The sequence below is a fragment of the Geotrypetes seraphini genome, chromosome 4 (assembly GCF_902459505.1).
Source record: "Geotrypetes seraphini chromosome 4, aGeoSer1.1, whole genome shotgun sequence".
Taxonomy (NCBI): Eukaryota; Metazoa; Chordata; class Amphibia; order Gymnophiona; family Dermophiidae; genus Geotrypetes; species Geotrypetes seraphini.
This window is the reverse complement of record NC_047087.1, coordinates 252,232,325-252,253,167: the sequence shown is the minus strand read 5'-3', so window position 1 is coordinate 252,253,167 and position 20,843 is coordinate 252,232,325. Positions and strand designations below refer to the sequence as shown.

At 40.9% G+C, this 20,843-nt stretch overlaps 1 protein-coding gene across 6 annotated transcripts in view; it reads right to left on the bottom strand.

Annotated features, from left to right (window-relative positions):
• PCDH15 (protocadherin related 15) overlaps positions 1-20,843 on the bottom strand; it is a 2,123,136-nt gene that overhangs the window by 15,480 nt on the left and 2,086,813 nt on the right. For all 6 annotated transcript variants that reach the window (XM_033941002.1, XM_033941006.1, XM_033941004.1 and 3 more), the window contains 2 exons: positions 5,691-5,712; positions 61-99 (listed from right to left, as the gene is read on the bottom strand). In XM_033941002.1, the coding sequence (XP_033796893.1) occupies positions 61-99; positions 5,691-5,712 (61 nt within the window). The remainder of the gene's footprint in view (positions 1-60; positions 100-5,690; positions 5,713-20,843) is intronic.

The following is a 20,843-nucleotide window of genomic DNA, read 5'->3' as shown; positions in this document are numbered from 1 at the left end:
TTGATCATATGACAAAATACATTGTTAAAGATAACAAGAACAGAAGGAATACTTTGCTACCTCTGGTCTGAGAAGAGAAGGCTTCAGCAATTGCTGTTGCTGCCAAAGGAAATGAAAATAGAAAAAAAAAATATAAAAGGCAAGATAGGAAGAAAATACATGTATTTAAATATAAAGGGAATATTTATCAGCTGAACAATAATCATATTATTACCAAATGTTGATTCTGACTGTAGCAATAGTGATGCTGGTTAAAGTACCAACTCTCAAAGATGGAAGAAATCATTCTAGAGTTTGCTTTGCCCTCTACAGAGTGATGCTGGTTTGCAATTAAGTAGAAATCTATCCCTGGGGCTTATTCATTAGGTTGCATTATCTGTTAACTCAACAATTAATGTGTGGCAACAGAAAACCCAGGCAGTACATTGACAATTAATGTGGTTCCATGGCAGATAATATCTATAATGTTTAATGTAGAGTGGGAACACAGAATGGACAGGGTCAGCATCTTAGAGTTAACATAGAGGCAGTTACCACATATTAACTGTTAATATGATAGATAATATAGAACAGTTGATACCATCTAAATTGGGGTAGCTAACTACGTCATATTATAGGCATTTACACAACTCTCTCCCCTTTCCACAAAAATTACTACACCACCTCCAAGTGGCAGAATAAGCTGCTGCTTTATTAAAACAGCTCAAATGTATAAATGTATAGGAATGCTTTCAAATTTATCCAAAGCCATTCCCAATAAGGTCAACATCAAATAAATATACTTATTGAGAACTAACTTCACCAATTTTTGGAATCCCAACAATGATGTGATTTTTTTGGTTAGATGCTCTCAAACTAACCATTAAATTCTGGCAAGGACAGTTGTGCACATAACTTAACATTAATTAGATGCTAATTGGCCTTATGAACCAATTAATTGCTATAATTGGTATTAATTGGCACTAATCGGCAGTTACATGCCCAACTGCCCTTTGTCAATAGTCTATAAATTGGCACTTAAAAATTCCAGAGTGTATAACTCCAAGGGAGGGGGAGGGGGATCCTGGACCCAGGAAGGACATGGACAGGCATAAGTGCTCAAATCTAAAGTTAGGTATTCTATATTTCCACTAGTATTCTAGAAACACACTAGTATTCTACAACAGCAGTCACAAATTACCGGCTGCAGATACAGATCTTTTTTGGACAGGAGGACTCTTGCATTTCAAGCAAGTAAGCAACAATCCTGGTGGGTAATTACATTAGTGGAGCCATGCTGTCCTTTGGCGCATTTCGAAAAGAAATTAAGACTGTGCTGTTTGATAAATTCATTTCTTAACTGAAGCTTTATTGATAACAAAAATGTTACATTGTGTATATATAGCAAACATGTTGTATTTCTTTTAACTCTTTGTATTTCGCTGAGTGTCCAGTTCTCTTCTGTGTAAACCGCCTAGAAATTGTTTGATTGAGGCGGTATAAAAGAATAAAGTTATGTTATGTAAATGCAACTGCAGTTATGAAAGATGTGCTAAGCACACATCATCCTAGTACCTAACTTTAAGCAGTCTGTTGGGAATTATTCCCTAGGTCTCTTAGAAAATAAACATTAAGGGGAAGATCCTAAAAACGGCATCCTGATTGTAGACATTGGTAGGCGTCCTACCACTGTCTAACCAGCTAATTGGGATGCACATGTTCTTAAAAAAAAAAAAACCCCGAGGCAGGCTGCCTACACTGTAGGTATCTGTTGTGGGTGCAAGGAGATGTGTTGGGATACTTAAACTCATCCATCGCTGGGCGTGAGCATGGTTTCACCTGGAAGAGGAGGGGGAAGTACAAAAAGGCAATAGAGAAGACAGTATAGGAGAGGAGAAAGTCCCTTAGGAGGGAGTTTAATTATTCCCCCAGGTCCAGCAGCACTTGTCCCTCTCCATCCCTCTACCTTCCCGGATCCAGCAGCACCTCTTCTTACTCATTCCCCTCCCCCCATCCAATGCTCGTTTCAACCCTTCATTCCCCCTCCCCCAATGCAATGTCTGCTTCTGGGTATGTTTTGGGACACCCAAACAAATCCTTTTGCTATCTGTTATTGCACCAAGATGCACATCCCCTCACACCATTCATGGCATATCCACAGAATATCCACTTTGAAGACATCTTGATTTTGGCAACTAGCAATGCTTTTTTGGGGGGAGGGGGGAGGGGGTTGTTATATGCTTTGGCCATTTTGATGACAGGTGCCCGTCCATCTCCCCATTATGTCATTTGCTGGACTTGGTTTTTGTTTTTTTTAAATGACCCCCATGATGACATTACACAAAAGGAGCATGTTTACTAAGCTGAGTTAAACAGTTAATGCAGGTTTTACCACATAGTGGACATTAACATGGATCAAACTAATGGCAACCTCATAATAAAATCAGCCAGGATAGTGAAAATCCCAATTCTAGCTTATTAGTATAGATAGGGGCACGTCATGGATGGAAAAGAGGTAATAATAGGGTATGAATAGCAGTGACAGCTAGCAAGCAGGTCAGTGCAGTGGCGTAGTAAGGGGGGGTAGCGAGTGGGGTGGTCCGCCCCAGGCATGCGTCACCCCTCTTCCCCTCTGCCCCCCTTTCTCACTCCTCCCCCTGCCATGCACGAACCCCTTCCCTTCCCCCGTACCTTTTTAACATTGGTGCGAACAGCCATCAAATTGCTGCCCGCATTGACTTTGATACTCTCTCTGACATCACTTCCTGGGGCTGAGCCTAGGAAGTGACATCAGAGAGAGCACCATAGCCGACGCGGGCAGTAAGTTGGTGGCTGCTTCCGCTGAAGTTAAAAAGGTATGGGGAAGGGGGCAAACACATGCGGCAGAGGGGGGGGGAAGAGGGGGGGGAAGAGGGTGGGGGAGGGGTGCTACACCACTGGGTCAGTGTCATTTGCTAGTTGTCACCACTGCTGATAGTGCAGCTGCATTTAATGCCAACTCAAAAACATAGTGAAAGCCCAGTAGCAAGGTCAAAGCCCTTTAAGGAAAGAACACCGACCTGCCTCCCACACCTCACGAAGACCTGTGCCTCCTCTCCCCTATCCAACTCTGACCTCCCAAGCATACTCTCCAAGATCAGAATCTTCCGCTCCCAACTCAGAAACCCCATCCAGTTCCCTACCCAAGCCCCTCCCCCAAAATCACACTACACCCCTCCTCACCCTTGCACCCCTCCTCACCCTTGCATCCCTCCTCTGGCATTTAGCCCATTCATCACTGATAGTCTAGCGTATGGGGCAGGATCAATCCCCTCTGCTCTTGCTCTGGTGAAGGTCCAAGTTCAAAACTAGCCCTGACCCCTAACTGTAGACTTACAGAAGTCCTGACTGGAATCAATTTTCCATGTAAGGACTGATTCCATGGGTAGGTGTCTTCCTTATGTGATAAATGCATGGAAGAGGCTGGACATACCTCCTGCATTCACCAAACAGCTTTTTGTATTTACCACACTTTAGGTTTTTCACTTAAGGTGCGGTAAGTGCAAAAAAAAGTACTACACTTGAGTGAATAGCCCCAAAATGCATTACAGTTATAGTAGAATATGTGTAAAGCATGTCCCTCATTTAAAAGTTCAGCTCTTTTTTATCGTTATTGTTTTTGCTTTTTTGAGCTGTTTGTATAATTACAATGTGACTTCACTTTATTGTGTTGGGATCATGTCTGTGCTCTCTTTCACACTGGTTATAATAAGTTATTCCCAAAAAATAAATACAAGTGATGTGATCGTTTAAATGTCATATGATTTTGAAAAACTGATTAAGGATGTATTCCATATTGTTGTATGTTATTAAAACCCCAAAACGAGCAGAAAAACATGAAAACGCTTTTGAAATAGTTCATCCTATTTCTCAATAGTGGTTAAACCTCATTTTTCAAAGCACAAACCATCGCACATGTATGAATTACACATGCATGCGCATGCTATTACGAAAACAATGTACACTCTTTCTGAAAGAGTGCACTTTTTTTTTCCATATAGGGCATACTTTTTCAAAAGAGTGTGCACTATGGCCTTAATTTTATCTAATTCTATAAAAAACGCCTTCTATTAGGCACCTAGATTGGTGCACCTAGTTGATCCAGGCACCTAACTTGCCGCCAAAGTTAGGATTTTAACCCCCCCCCCCCCCCCACACACACACACTTTTATGAAGTTGCGCTAAGGTTCTTTATCACAGGCTGCAGCGGTAAAACCTCCAATGCTCATAGAATTCCTATGAGCATCTGAGATTTTACCACCGCAGCTGGTGATAAAAAAACTCTAACATGGCTTCATAAAAAGGGTTTTAGACCAGGAAACCTTGGTCTAATATACTGCACCTAAGTTACAAATGTCTCATGGTGCCTAACTTGATCTAGGCACCGCTAGGTGCGTTTCTATAAATAGCACCAACTTTAAATGGCATGCAGTAGGTGACTCTTCCCTATAACTACTTTAATCCTGTGATCAAAATATGTTCAAACAAAAACAATCAGCATGAACATTTCCAAAAACGGTGTGGGAGGTGACATGAAAAACAAAATTTGTGACTGCCCATCTCTAAAAATGACTTTTAAAGTCCTACTGCTATTATTTTTTGTTAAGCAGGTATAGAAATAGCCCTATTACTCTGAAAGTAGAGAAGATTCCTGTTAGTTTGTGTCAGGGAAATTACTGCTCACCGTCTAGATAAAGTAAGAAACATACCATCTTATTATACAGCTTTGGGAACTGTGGGAACAGTAAGCCCCTACACGTCATAAACAATTATGAAGTTATTCCATAAAGAGCCAGATTTTCTAAATGGTGCCATTAGTGGCCACCACTTAGAAAAGTGGTACCAAATGCATGTCATTCATGTAATGGCAAACACAACACAATATGTATGGCGCCATGTAGAGAATCGCAGCCATGTTGAAAGTAGGCGCCAGAAATATAGGCCAGGGTTTTACAAATCTTTATAGGGTTTTATAGGTCTTCCGTCGCCCTTTAAATTTTATTATTATTAATAGTGGGTTTGGGTGCTGTCCTTGGGGCATACTAAGCTAATCAGGTTGTCAGGATATTCCTAATGTATATGCATATGATATACAGTACTCTCCCCAAATTCACAGGGGTTCCATTCCAGGAACCCCCGCACATTTTGAAAAACTGCATTCAAAAGGCAGGGGAAGAAGGAGAGGGCAGCTGGAGCGCCGGTGGGTGAAGAAAATTACTCGTGATCTGCTCCGACCGCCTCTTCCTGTAGTAAAGTCGGGCTACACCAATCAAGAGCTGCTTTGACAGGCAGCTCCTGATTGGTGTAACCCGACTTTACTACAGGAAGAGGCGGTCAGAGAAAACCGCGTATGAGTCCGCAAACTGCAAATTTGTGGTGGAACACTGCATTTGCATGTATTACCTTCATTGTATGCAATCTATCTAATGCATGTTCATTGTGGATATCTGGAAACCCAAATGGATTGCGAATCACTGTTCCACAACATACAATAGTGTAGGACTCATTGAAAAAGTCATACTAGGCCAACATCACCATTCTGAATATTAAGAAAAGTTACTGTATATATGTACAAATACAGAACTTTTTTTCCATTGTCCATTATCTTCAGTCAATTTTCATCCTATAAAAAAATAGAGTATGCATTTAATTGCAATAAAACATATCCTTACCTCCTGGGGTGCATATCCCTGCCTGCAATTTAAAAAGAAAACATACAGTCACTTCCACCTTTAGAACCTAACAGCAAATTAAATTGACATTATGTTTTATTAGGCTTGATAGGCCACCTTTCAAACAAGCATCAAAGTGGTTTATAGTAAAAATGTCATAAAAACATATAAAGAATACAAAAATTTTGAGCATTGATTAATTAAACAAAAGAAGACATAAAAAACAAATGGAGGGGAAGGACTATAATACAGAAGTACAGACAGGACCCCAGCGCAACAGAGGCCTACAAAAAATCTTGGGAAGGCTAGTAGTTGAGGGGTTCTTTTACTGAAGTGTGTTAGAATTTGTAGTTACTTCAGCTTAACACACAAAAAAAATAATCAGTGGTAGCTGCAAATCTAACACTGCAACTATTAATGATTTCCCAGCATTTTCTATTGCAAACTGTAAACAGTTGCATTAGCATGCGGTAATCCAATTGCAGTTAGTGTAGAAGCACTTAGCATCTTCTGTTTAGGGAGAGTTAAATGGTCCGATGCTAGCTGCATGTTAGTCAGTTAATGCATTGTAAATGCAGTGCATTAATTGCTGTACACGCTCCATAAACATTTTCCATCTATGCCCTATCTAGTTTCACCCCCTTAACAAAAAATTCACTTAATGTGTGACTTCCAACGTGGTACCATTAAAAATATCATACAAGTGATTAGCGCTTTTGTGTATTAATAGTTACTGCATGCTAAACCATACACTGCCAGATTCTGTAAATGGTGACTACTGGTTGTTGCCTTGAAAAATGGCATCGGCCGGGTGTCAATCAGAATTGCGGCTACTGAAAAATTTAGACACAGGTAATGTAGGTCAAGGTTTTAAAGGCCTACGTTACCGACACCTAAGTTTGAAGGAGGTCATCTCTGCCCCTAACCACGCCTACATTGACCTTAGATGCCACTAGGCGCCAGGCTTAGATGCGATTCCAGTGCCTACAAGGGTAGGCACTTCCCAGTGCCTACTTTTTTTAAATGACTTTTTAATTGGTTTATAATGGAACTGTCAATTACCATGCCAATTAAAGCAATGAGTCCACCTCTTTTACAAAACTGTAGCGCAGTTTTAGCTCTGGCCGTGGCGGTAATAGCTCTGACACTCATAGGAATTCGAGTTGTTCCTACCATGACCATAGCTTAAAAAGCTAGCGTGGTTTTGTAAAAGGAGGGGTAAGTTAGGTGGCAGTAGGGCGCCTACCACCGCATAACTTATGTACCATTTATAAAATCTGGGCTTAATAACCTAACAAACTTTAGTAAAAAAGGCCCCAGAATTTCTTGTGGAATAATAAAAGAATTACACTGAAATATTATTGTGCTATATCACAATGTAATATGGGTCTGGAAATGATCTGAATTTATTAAAATAACAAGTGAGAATTTTCAATTAATTCAATCATCAATAACATTTCCTGGACAATTTTATTGCATTGATCTAGCAAAAATATGAGTCACTCAATAATCCCCCATTTTACAAAATCGTAGTGCAAAACCATAGGAATTCTATGAGTGTCAGAGCTGTTACTGCCACAGCAGGTGCTAAAAACTGCACTACAGTTTTGGAAAAGGGAGGGGGGGAGGGGGAGGCGTAAATGAACTGTGTTGCTAGCAAATTTGTCCCTTCCATTCTGTTATGCCTTGCTTATTCAGCTTCCTAATAAATGCAATTTGAAAGTTATGCATTCTTGCTATTCTAACTATAACTAAGAATACTGGAGATCAAACATTTTGTATCACAGATATGTTCTGTTCTTTGATATTTATCAAACAAATATAAAGGGAGAAGTGAAGGAACAACTTGTTTCTTTGTGAACTCTTTGAAAATGTTCCCCAAAGCAGGCAGTTTGCGGCCAAAACACAGTATAAAGTTTTTTGTTTTGGATCTTGCTCTTTTCAGCATTTCATACTTTAATGACTATTGATAGACAAAACTTTTTTTCAAACACAGTACTTTAAAGATAAGCAAAATGGTTTTTGCTCTGTTATATATATATATATATATATCAATCAATATTCTGTCTTGTGCGGCCAGCATTTTTTAAAATGCTGTCTGTTGTTAGCCAAACTTGCCCAAGATATGAAAAGCCAGGTCATGTGCAGGCACCAGCATTGAATATGTGGGCCTGGCCAGATTCTTACTGGCTGCTAGAATTTATGTGGGTTCTGGTCAATATTCGGCTGAAGTCTGCATAAGATTCATATACAACTGAATATTAATCTGCACCTGCATAAGTGGAGTCCACATATCCTGTGTCTCTCTCCCCAAACGCCATGTTCCAATACCCCCTCCTACCCCTTGAGCACCTTCAACCACCCTCTTGAACCCCTGAAGGCTGCTTTGGCCCTACTTACTAACCTTGGTGGTCTAATGGTTTTAGGAGTAGGAGGGACCTTTCATGGTTTCTAATGGAAAATGGCTGTTGTGACCTATAATGGTAGTCATGCAGTACTATTGGAAAATTACAACTAGAAATTTTTCATTACTTACCATGAGGGGCAGGACCAAGTGGGGTTTGCTCCTGCTCCAAGGAACACTAGACCACCAAGAACAGAAAACGTGTCCAAAGTGGTCGCTTGGGCTCAAGGGAAGTGGGAAGTGGGATCGAACGTGCTTGAAGAGCAGGGGCATCAGAGATGTTCAGGGGATGGGAAGGAGGACTGGAGGTGCCTTGGAGATAGAAGGGAGAGAATCAGAGGTCCTAGGGGGTAGTGGGTTTGAAAAGGGGATCAGAAGTGCTCCAAAGGGAAGGGATGGTGTATCAGAGGTGCTCCAGGGCCACAACTGATAGCTATGTGGGTGCCGGCTGCTATATAGTGCCAGCATCTGCAAAGCTAAGTAACCAAAGTTAGAACTGCTATTTATGGTGTCCTATTTTGTCACTTAGCTACATGGGCACTGACACTGAACATTGCCGTCACTTGCATAACTATCAGCTCATCCCCGATTCCTCTCTGAATGCCAGCCTACTTAAAAAATGACTGGTCAAAGTGGCACCGGCTGTGGTTGAATTGGTTAAGTGCCACTGAATATAAGAACATATGAAGTTGCCTCCGCTGAGTCAGACCAGAGGTCCATCGCACCCAGCGGTCCGCTCCCGCGGCGGCCCGTCAGGCCCATTGCCTGAGCAGTGGTCCTTGAATATTTTTATAACCTATCTCTACTCCTATTCCCTATAACCTAACCTCAATCCTTATCTGTACACCTCAATTCCCTTGTTCTCTAGGAACCTATCCAAACCTTCTTTGAAGCCCTGTAACTTGTTTTGGCCTATCAAAGCCTCTGGAAGTGCGTTCCACATATCCACCACCCTCTGGGTGAAAAAGTACTTCCTATCAACATTTTGACCACTGATTATGAATTAAGGTTCCTTTTAAAAAGCTGTGTTAGGTTTATTTATTGCCAGCCTCAGCAGAATTCCTATGAGCATCAGAGCTAATGTCATCACGGCTGGTGATTTAAAAAAGCCCTAATGTGGCTTCATAAAGAAAAAAAGGGGGGGTAATTAAACAGGCAGGACTCTCTCCTGCCCATGTATATTGTTTTGAATTTCAATTTGATTATAATAATTATGGTTCATAGACAACCCCGCGAAAGACAAAGGCGCGTGCCGACAACTGAGTGCAAGACGGAGGCGCGCACCGAAGAAAATTACAGTTTTTAGGGGATCCGACAGGGGATTTTGTTGGGGAGCCCCCCCAGTTTACTTAATAGAGATCGCGCCGGCGTTATGGGGGGTTTGGAGGGTTGTAACCGTCCACATTTTACTGTAAACTTAACTTTTTCCCCTAAAAACAGGGAAAAAGTGAAGTTTTCAGTAAAATGTGGGGGTTACAACCCCCCAAACCCCCCACAACGACCCCACAACGCAGCGCAGTCTCTATTAAGTAAAGTGGGGGGGGGTTCCCCCATGCCTCCCCCATCGGAGCCCTAAAAACAGTAATTTTGTGTGGCGCGCACCCCCACACTGCGCTCAATTGTCTGGGCACGCCTTTGTCCCTTTGTACTTTCCTAAACATCTTGCTTACTTTCAAATAATTTGTAGTTCTTCCCTTCCTTTCCTTGTGTTCTTAAGTTTGTCAATAGTCTTGTAAGACTTAGCTCTTTTTATGCGTTGTATTGTTTCCTAAAACTTTGTAATTTTATCATTATGTACATCACTTAGAATAATGATTAAGCGATTAATCAAAATTTTATTAAACTTGAAACTTGACCTGACACCAATAATTGTTATTGTTTTTCTATATATTGTTAATTAAGATGATTTACAATTTTTTAACAGTCTAGGTTTTCTGCCATAGGATACAGAATTTGAAAAGAGGTCAAACTCTTTCAGAAAGAGTGGGCACACATAGTGCATTTGAGTGCATTAATTCATACATGCTCAATGGTTTTTGCGTGTGGGCACAATATGGAAAGAATATTCATACATTTCTCAAGGGTATGCCGGATTGGCTGGTTAGTGTTCAACTGACCTGTCACGTGATCTTTCTCCTGACAGGGCTAAACATGGATATAAGCCCCACAAAAGTGCTTTGAAAGTTGTGGTTGAAAGCAGCAGTTAGGATCTGCGTACTGCAAATAGTTGAATGAGCTTTTGCTCTTTTTCAACTTTTAGCAGGTGAGCAATTTCATTTCCCTTTTGGGTTTGTGTTTTGTGTTATAGGATAGCCTGGATTTGGCGCTAAGGCCCTAAAGCAGTGGTTACCAGCCACAAAATGATCGTCGGCCTGGCCTGTTTGTGTTCATTGGTTTTTACCATTAATCATTCTTGGCTATTTTTTGCTCCCACCTGCTAACTTTAAACTTGTGCAAAAGTTTTTTGCCTACGATGCATTGGTGGAAGTGTGGGTACACCTCTCCATTTGTCTGATGCTTTTCTTTTGCTTAAGTAATAAGCTAGCTTTCTTGGCTTGTGTGGTGCTTTTGTTTTGGAGTGATATTTTTGAATTTTTGTACTATACTTCCCTCCATTTCTCTCTGTTTTTGTGGTTGTATACAGACTCTTTGAAAATAGTACACACTATTATTGGTAAAAGAAAAAAACACACACACATTAGTGCCACACTCAAGAAAGTAGAACTCAACAATATCAATATGTGAAAACTCTTCTATTAAGCAAAAGAAAACTGCTAAACCTATATGTAAATAAATTTGTTTTTAAGTTTTGTTACTGTGTTGAATGCTTTGGATTCCACATCCATACTTATGTAGGTTTGTTGCACATCCTTAACTGTAGTATACTGTATATTATTTAGCAGTTTTCTACTGCTTAGTAGAAGAGTTTTCACATATTGAAAAAGAAAGAAAAAAAAACAAACCCACACAGCTCAATATTGAGCCAACAATAATCAGCACTGTGATAAACGTTAACTGTTTTCTGCTAAATCATCCCTGTATGGGCACCGACACTAAATATCTGGTGTTAATATAAGTTGCTGAGGACTGCTGGAGTTATGCAGGCCCCAGCAGAATATCGTCTGGCTGCTGCATAACAAAAAAAATAGTTCCCCGCTTCAATCCCTATCTTCCCTTCCTCAATGACATCATTCTTCCTTTCCCAGGCCTCCCCAACAAAGCTAATCCCCCACTCCTTCCCACCCTTTCTCCATGCAGGATACCACAAGGCTAATATCATTTTAGAGTACCAGTAACTAGAGGAAGGAACAAATGGGACTTGCTCCTGCCCCCACTGTCCCTGCTGTACCACCAGGGCTTCAGGTAGGTCTGGAGGATCCTATCCTGTATGATAGAGGGTTGGGAGGGGAAGTTTGCTTGGTTGAAGAAAGGGGGTAAGAGAGGGGCTTGGTGTCATTCGGGAGGGAGAGAAGGACAGAACTGGAGTCAAGGAGATCAGAGTGGCTGAGGACTTTTTTTTTCTTATGTGGGTGCTGGTACCTGCATAGGTAAACAGATGAATTTAGGATTGCTCACTAGTAGTCCTAAATGCATCCAGTCAGCTAGGTAGCTCTGAATACTGCTGACTCCTCCCCAACTGCTGGCTCCTCCCTAACTCAAGGCCCTGGTCCTTGCTTTTGAAATCTTCCATGAAACGATTCTATACTACATGAAAACTAAACTACAAATCTACTTCCCAAAGTGACCACTGAGGTCCCAAGTAGAAAAACGACTCCTGGCCGCTCCCTCAAAACTGAAACAGCCCACAAACGCTCCTACTCACATTTCATACCCAAGCTATGCAACACCATCCCCCCATCTGTTAGAACACTGGTCCTTGCAGCTACATGAAGGCCGTGAAAACCTTCTTCTTCACAAACCCAGCACCTTAAAGACATACACCCAGAAATGCCATTCTATGCCACCTACTCTCACAAAATGCTGCTTGGTGTATATGTTTATTATCATGACTATATTGTAAATTATGTTATCTCTGTCCTGTCTCAATTATATTGTGGATATACTTTGTAATCCGTTCTGGGCTACTTTGGGAAGACGGGCTAAATAATTGAACAAATATATATATATTTACTGCCCACTTTTCCAATGGCTGGTCAGAGCTGATAGACAGTGGTAGTGTCCAGTTAAGAGCTGCTGAATATCAGTGGCTATGTAGCCATGAGTGATTTAAGTGGGCACAAGCCTCTCCCGCCTGCTTAAATTGCTTTGGTATGGCTATACAACAGGGAAGATTGAAGAATTTTATGGAGGTGTGGGAGCCATTGACTAAATATTGTAAAGATGAATAATTTAATTTATTTTATTTTATAAACAAGGAATGTACACATCCTGGGGGGGTGGGGTAAGGGAAGGGAATGGAATTTTATGATTTTTATGAATGGTTTCATGAATGTTTGATTTATTGATTGTATATTTGATGGGTGGGGGGAAATTACTTTGTTGCAGTAATATTTGAAATTTTGCTGCGCTTATTTTACAATTGTACATACATGTGATTTATTTTTGGCGTGCATTTGTAGTCTGAAAATCAATAAATAATTTTTTTAAAAAAAATTGCTTTGAATATCAGGTGGACAGTGTTTTTCCTGGTTGTTTTTGTTAGCAGCATACAATAGTATGGGATATGTCACTGACATTTCCTATGTCATTGCAAACGATAACCCATCTTTAGTAGTAAACCGCATTGTGACATCTAGGGTAAAAAAATAATTTCTCTGTGTTAACTTTATGGATAGACACTTAATATGCCTCTAGCAGGAGTTTTCAAAAAGTGAGTAAGCAAATCAGCCTGCTGAGTTGCTCACTGAGGGGTCATATTACTTTTGCCTTCCAGGCTGCCAAACTGAACCCATGGCTAGCCCAAATTGTCCTTGAGGCCCCCACCTACCTCGGGTTTAGAAAATCTCTCAAAACTCACCTATTCCATGGACAAGACACCTAACACCCCTCTCCAATGAACAACAATCTCCTCCTGCCCCCTTCCACCTCTCTTTTCCCAACCTACCCACCCCTCCCCCCTAACCTACGCCCCTTCTCTCTCCTAACTTCATTCTACCTCCTTGCTCCTAATATTGTTCAATTGTTTTCGAATCCACTTGTTATTTATTGCTTGCTTCTAATAGTGTTCAATTGTTTTTAAACCACTTGTAATTTTTTGTTAATCTAATGTAAACCGCCTAGAACTCCTTGGGTATGGCGGTATACAAAAATAAAGTTATTATTATTATTATTATTATATTATTAAACTGTTAAACAGCTAGTGCAGTCTATTGTGCTATTGCAGCTGCCAGAGAGGTAAAAAGAGAGTTAACCCCTCCAAAACAAACAAACAAACCACATACTAGCTGTCTATCATGAGAGTGAAGAAGAGCTGGGCAAGACATACAGTATATAGTTTGAGAACTGACCAACCATGATAGCTAGCATGTGGGTTGGGACCAAAGGTTTGTGATCATAGAAACATAGAAACATGAAGGCAGATAAAGGCCAAATGGCCCATCCAGTCTGCGCATCTGCAGTAACCATTATCTCTTCCCCTTCTCTAAGAGATCCCAAGTGCCTATCCCACACTTTCTTGAATTCAGACACAGTCTCTGTCTTCATCACCTTTTCCGGGAGGCTGTTCCACTCATCTACCACCCTTTCTGTAAAAAAAGTATCTCCTGAGCCTATCATCTCTTAACTTCATCCTATACCTTCTCATTCCAGGGCTTCTTTTTAAATGGAAGAGAGATTCACATCATGCACATTTATGCTATGTAGGTATTTAAACGTCTTATCTTATGTCCCCTCTCCCGCCTTTCTTCTAAAGTATACCTAATGAAATCTTTAAATCTGTCCCCATACACCTTATGATGAAGACCACCAACCATTTTAGTAGCCTTGCTCTGAATTGACTCCATTTTCCAGAGTCTTATACAGTAATCCTGCAGTTATTACCAACTTTCACTTTCATTGCAAGTCCCCTCATTCCAGGCCTTCCTCTCAACTGAAAGAGACTCACTTCATGCTCATTTATCTCTATCACATCATATCTCCCCTCTCCTGCCTTTCATCCAAAGAATACATATTGAGATCTTTAAGTTTGTCTCCATATGCTTTATGATGAAGACCACCAACCATTTTAGTAACCTTCCTCTGGACCGACTCCAACCTGTTTATATCTTCTTGAAGGTGCGGTCACCAGAACTGTACACAATATTCTAAATGAGGTCTCACCAGAGTCTTATACAGGGGCATCAATACCTCCTTTTTCCTATTGACCATTCCTCTTCTTATGCACCCAAATGCCAATGTGATCTTTCCTACTTTGATCCTCCATCCCCTTATAGATTGATCCTTGTTAGTAGTATCATGAGATTACCATTAGAGGTCAGCAATGCCATTTTGAACCTGTTGCCAGATGTAGCAGGCATGGAGGAGGTGGCTTTTGCTCTTTGCCACTGGACCACAAGTCTTTACATCCAAGTAAATAGAGATGAGAAAGGAAATCTAGGGGGGGGGCAGAGAATGGGGGAAGTGCTGGATTGGGCATGTGTAAGAATGGCTTGTTCTACATGGGAGTGGCTTGGCAGGAGGATCAGAGGAGTTATCTGATCAGGGGTTTGGCAGGATGAGAAGAGGTCTTGGATCAAAGAAGCAGGGAGATTAGATTGGGGGGTACTTAGATAAGGTGATTAGTTGACTGGGGATTTGATTGGGGGGAAGCAGAAGTTAAATGGGAGGACCAATATCTATGGAGGGACCATGCTATCAGCCCATGCATATAATGGTGTGCCTGTGCACTGTTGACCCCATGTGGTAAATACTGTACAGATGAAGGGTACACCCCCCACATTTACCACACAATCTTATCACTTACCACATAGTAAATATTGTTGTTAGTGAAAAAAAACCTACTGAACCTTTTTAATAAAATGGCCCTGCATTCATTATGGGCCCTTCTAAAAGGCATGAAGCCCTTAATGTGAAGTTAACATGATGAAACCGGTTACTGAACAACCATTTTAAGTGGTTTTGCAGTAGTTTGCCTGTTTTGTGTGCTAAACCATGTATTATTGAACTTTTTTGACATTTTTCAGGGGATGTATCATTAATGAGAAATGGGTGTGGAAGCCTATAATGCACGCTAACTGCCTGCTAAATAGGAGGTGTTAAGTTCTTTCATATTAAAGGGGAAAGGGTATTGTGCATTAATCTAATTATTAATGCATGACTTGCAATTTTAAAAAAAATTGTGGAAACACCCCCTTCTTGATGCAGCATTAGTTTTAGGCTTGTCATGATTTAAAATTCTGCTTTATATTGCATTAAGCTCAAAACACATTCTTGTACAAGGGCACCTTAATACCCGATATGGGCTATGTTTCAGCTAACTTGCCTGCATCAGGGATCATTCTTAAACACTAATTCGATGGCTGGTCCACTGTTCCGTCTAAGCTTAGCAGAAGTCCTCCAACTACATTACTAACCAGTAGGAGATTGTGCTTCAATATTATATTTTCAATCTCTAGGACAGTGTATCGCAGACTGCGTGCTGTGGCACACTAATGTATCTTCTGAGATTTCAAGTGTACTGCGACACACTGTCAAGGAAGAGAGTCGTCCACGCAGGCTGACTGCCTACAGGACGTGACTCTCACAACAATAGACATGTCCTGTAGGAAGTCAGCTGGCGCTGATGACTCTCCTCCTGGCCAGCGTCTCTCCTTCTCTCCCCGCACCTCCCGGATCCCCCACCGAAGTGAATCGCCGCCAGATGGGCCTCCGCATATGTGCGGACGTTGACGTGATGACATCACACATGCGCGTGATGTCATCGCATCGACACCCACACACTTCTGGGTACCTTCTGGCCGGGGCACTGGATTTAGTGCGCCGCCGTCCAGAAATTTTGTGAGATACTGCTCTAGGGAAAGGCAAGTTCTCTGGATTCCTGCAGAACTTGCCTGCCCCTCACTATTGAAAATGTGATAGTGAAACAGCACCCCCACTGGCAGGACTCTAGATGGAGGTCCTGCTCAGCTTAGAGGGGACTGCGGGAAAATTGTGGGCTTCCTGCACAAAAACCAAAGGCACATCAATATATTCTAAAAAAGGCATCAATCCAATTGAAACAAAAAATAATAATAATAAAGGTTGTCCTATGCACACCCTTAGGATGCACTTAATTTTGTTACATTAACAACTTATAATTGTGCAATTTTAAAAGAAGACTAATAAATTTATGGCTAGGAAAAAATAAGTGTGCAACTCATTCTTGGCTTTGCTCCGTTTAGACAACAGACTCTATATTGAATATTATGCTATACTAATTAACAGTAAGCAGGTCAAAAAAACTATTACATTATGCTTGAGAGGAAAAGAAAACCCAAATGGAAGATCTCTTTTAATCTTGAATGTCAATATCTATAGTACAACCTCAATTAAAATTCAGCTCATGCAGTTGATTATCAGAGGTAAATTACTGCAGCTGTCCCAAAGTAATGAGCAAGTGAAATGAAGATTTATCACCAAAAGATGATTTGTGACTTTCTAAAGGCTACTTAAACAATTTGATTTCAAGTTCTTGGTCTAAAGCAATTTCTGTGGCAACCACAGGAGCTGTGTTTCCATCATGGGAAGTGGTACTATTAATCTTAATTGTAGTTGAAAGTCAGGATGCAGGCAATTAAAACTGTAAATATTAAAGGTGACTTTATTTGTATAGCATATCAGTTTAATCTACAATCAAAGTGGCACTTATAATCCTTTCTTTTTGCTGGCAGTATCTTTTCAGTGTTTGGAACAAACATGCAAGAAGAGCACTGCACAGGAAGTCAGCCTCTAATGATAAATGAAACATAGGTAATGATCATACTCGGATTGGGAGAACGGAAAGATCCAGACAGCCAAATAACAAGTAATTCATAGTTAAAGCTTCAAGTATCTGGAACATTCTACAAGAAAACCATCCAAACACAGATTGGTGTCACTTGCGGCTTGTCTTATTTCACACCATGAACAGAAAGATCACTAAAAAAGGCATAATCCAATTTTTATGATCATATAGAAACATGATGGCAGAAAAAGGCCAAATGGCCCATCTAGTCTGCCCATCCACAGTAACCATTATCTCTTTCTCTGAGAGATCCCACATGTCTATTCCAGGCTTTCTTGAATTCAGACACAGTCTCTGTCTCCACCACTTCTTCTGGGAGACTGTTCCATATATCTACTACTCTTTCTGTAAAAAAAGTATATCCTTAGATTACTCTGGAGCCTGTCATCATATGACTTATCATTCCAGAGCTTCCTTTCAATTGAAAGAGACTCGACTCATGCACATTTATGCCATGTAGGTATTTAAACGTCTCTCAAGAAAAAAATTATAGAGTAATAGAAAAATCCCAAAAATCAATCTACAAAAATATTACTCGCCAGAGATGGGCTACACCCCTTCCCCCCCCACCCCCCGATAAACATTTCACAACAAAGTGGAGAAAAAGCCTCAAAATTTTCAACGCAGCAGCAAACAACTCTCAATACTGTTTTAAGATTCAAAGCTGCTTAATTTAGTATCACTGGCAAAAAACTTCACCACCACCGTTGTGGAAAATGTGCAGCTTGCGATGTCATGCAAGAGGGTACTGCTGCACAATCCCAGGCAGAAGAGCAGTGAAATTACGCTCTTTGACAACATGTGAAACAAGAGGAGTAGTGTATGGGATGACGTGCCCTTGCGGGTTAACTTACACTGGCCACACTGCCAGAAGTTTTAAGACTCAGTTATTTGAACACCGGTCTAACATTGGTCACAGAAAAGAAGTTGACATCCTGACCCGCCATTGTGCCAAAGAACGGCATAATTTTGATGATTTTGTGTGTTTTGTGTTGGAACACATTCCTGTTACCCCACGGAGGGGCAATGTGAAGAGGCTTTTGTACCAGCATGAACAGCACTGGATTTTCTTTTTGGACACTATATGGCCTAATGGCCTTAATCAGCGGGTGGAGTGGGTGGCATTTTTCGGATGAGTGGCAGTTTGAAGGATGAATGGCAGTTTTGTGGACAAATGGCAGCCAGGTTTTTGGCTGCTGTGATGACGTCGTAACCTGGAAGTGCCACCGGAAGTTGGATCTTGCAATTCTTTTTAGCAACGGGCGTTTCTTGTGCCTGTGTGCACATAAGAGGAGCGGAGTTTTCCAGCTGATATATTCCCTGAGGAAGTCTTTGAGAGGCAAAACAAGGCACATTGGAGGATTGGGCATGGATTCTGGATTGAACATCTGACTGGTGCCGTGGTGTTTCCATCGATAGTCTGGCCAGACATTTTCCATTAACACAGCATGGCGTTTCAGACCATGTTCCTAAGCTAAGTAAAACTTTTTGATTTTGCTTTTCTTGGCACAGTAATGGGTATATTACCCTTTTGATAATTACATTTCAGTGGTGCTGGAGTTTTTGCCAGTGATAGTAAATTAAGCAGCTTTGAATCTTAAAAGAAGTATTGAGAGTTGTTTGCTGCTGCATTGAAAATTTTGAGGCTTTTTCTCCACTTTGTTGTGAAATGTTTATCGAGGGGGGGGGGTGTAGCCCATCTCTGGCGAGTAATATTTTTGTAGATTGATTTTTGGGATTTAAACGTCTCTGTCATATCTCCCTTCTCCCACCTTTCCTCTAACGTATACATATTGAGATTTTTAAGTCTTTTCCCATACGCCTTATGACAAAGACCACACCATTTTAGTAGCCTTCCTCTGGATCGACTCCATCCTTTTTATATCTTTTTGAAGGTGCGGCCTCCAGAATTGTACACAATATTCTAAATGAGATCTCACCAAAGTTTTATACAGAGGCATCAATACCTCTTTTTCCATTCATTTTGTCAGAAACAACATCAGTGTTTCTGTTGCTCAGCAATTTTTGTAGTACAGCTCTCTCTCCAAATATGGTTTAATATAACCTGATCTTGGAGTTCCACAAATTGCTTTATTTCTAGGATAACACAATTATATACTGTAAATTAACCATCGGCTACAATTGTTTAAAAAGAAATCTATTAAATGATGACAGATACATGCACTAGAGGTAGGCATCCCCAAAATTTTCATTTTGTTTAGTGCATGCACACACTGTCGGGAAAAAAGTGTGTACTTTGTCCAAAACTCTACACTATTTGAAAATAGTATACTGTGCATTATTACTGGTGAACAAAAATATATTATACTTCTTTCGGCCCTTTTTAATTTGTTAATGGCATTTCTCATGTCATTGAAACAACAATTCATGAGACTACAATGGGAACTCACAGCAGCCATTTTTGATGATGGCTCTGCATGGGGCAGGAGTGTAGGATGATTTCTACTGCCCCATGTTACCACTAGATCACCAGGTAAGGTCTGGGGAGGTCCGGGACGCAGGAGGGAGGTAGGGATGGATCAGAGTCGGCCATAAAAGTTAGCCGCAATTTTCCATATTCATGGGCTGGCTCTGTCCCTAACCCTTGTGGATTCGGAAGGAGAAGTGTATTCATTTTAACCCCTCCTTACCACTTGCTGCCGACTGTGGCTGCAGCAAGAGATTGTAAGGCAATACTAGTGACTTCAAGAATTGAGGGAAGGAGGTAAAGGAAAAACTCCAGCAGAGGCACAGAAAAACTGACACATACTGGCATTGCTTTCAATGTTACTAATTCCACGAGAGTGGGGGGTGGGAATGGGGACCACAGTAGCAGGATCTGTATCTTATGGCCACATATGAGTATGTGTAGAGTGGGTTAGATGTGGATGATGGGTACTCTGTGTATGTACTTTTATGTTTGCTGGTAAAATGCGTGAAGAGGGTACAGGGAGGAAAACATTGTAAGATGCTCACGCTCTTATACCCTCTGCACTCAAACTGACTCCACGTTCTTTCCTCATATCTACACACTCTCACTCTGATCCCACCCCTCTTCACAGTCCATTATAATTTTTTTCAACCATTTTTCTCCCCAATCTGCTCCACTCCCACTCAATGAATCCCCACCCACTACCAAGTTCAACTTGTACTCCTGGACTCAAGTCCCCCACTCACTCATCCCTTTCCCACTTCCCCTTTGCACTCAGCTCATATTCCATTCCTCAGTACTGAAAAGCCGCCTCTTTACGGCCTTTCAATACCCGACTTCATGGAAGCCCAATATGCTGGTATAATTAATATATATTTTATTAATAATCAATAACAGGTTACAAGAGCAAATCTTCACAGCACATAGAGCTGACAGATAGTATGCCTCAAGCACTTGAGTATACCTGGATGTCTATCCTCCTTACATAATCACAAAGGCTGTCTCTTATACAATTCTTGATAGCCTGAGGCCACATTGGTGCATATCATATTGTTAGTTTTTATTGGTCACTTACAAACGTCATTACATTTATCAGTTTATTAATTGGTTAACATTATCTGTGTCATACTGTACGCGTGTTCTGTTTACTAAAATCACTACCTATTCCCGTCAAATGTCATTTTAATATCAACGCAGCAATTTTAAGCAAAGGGTCCAGTAAGGCTCTGCCCATTCCAAGATATATCTCGCAAATGATGTCCTCATCCTTCTTAGGTTCACTTCCCTGTTCTTATGACACTACAGCAGATGTGACATCAGTTGCCATGTAAAAGAATAAGTTTCGTTTCACTTGCTCATTTTAGCATAAATTTTGCT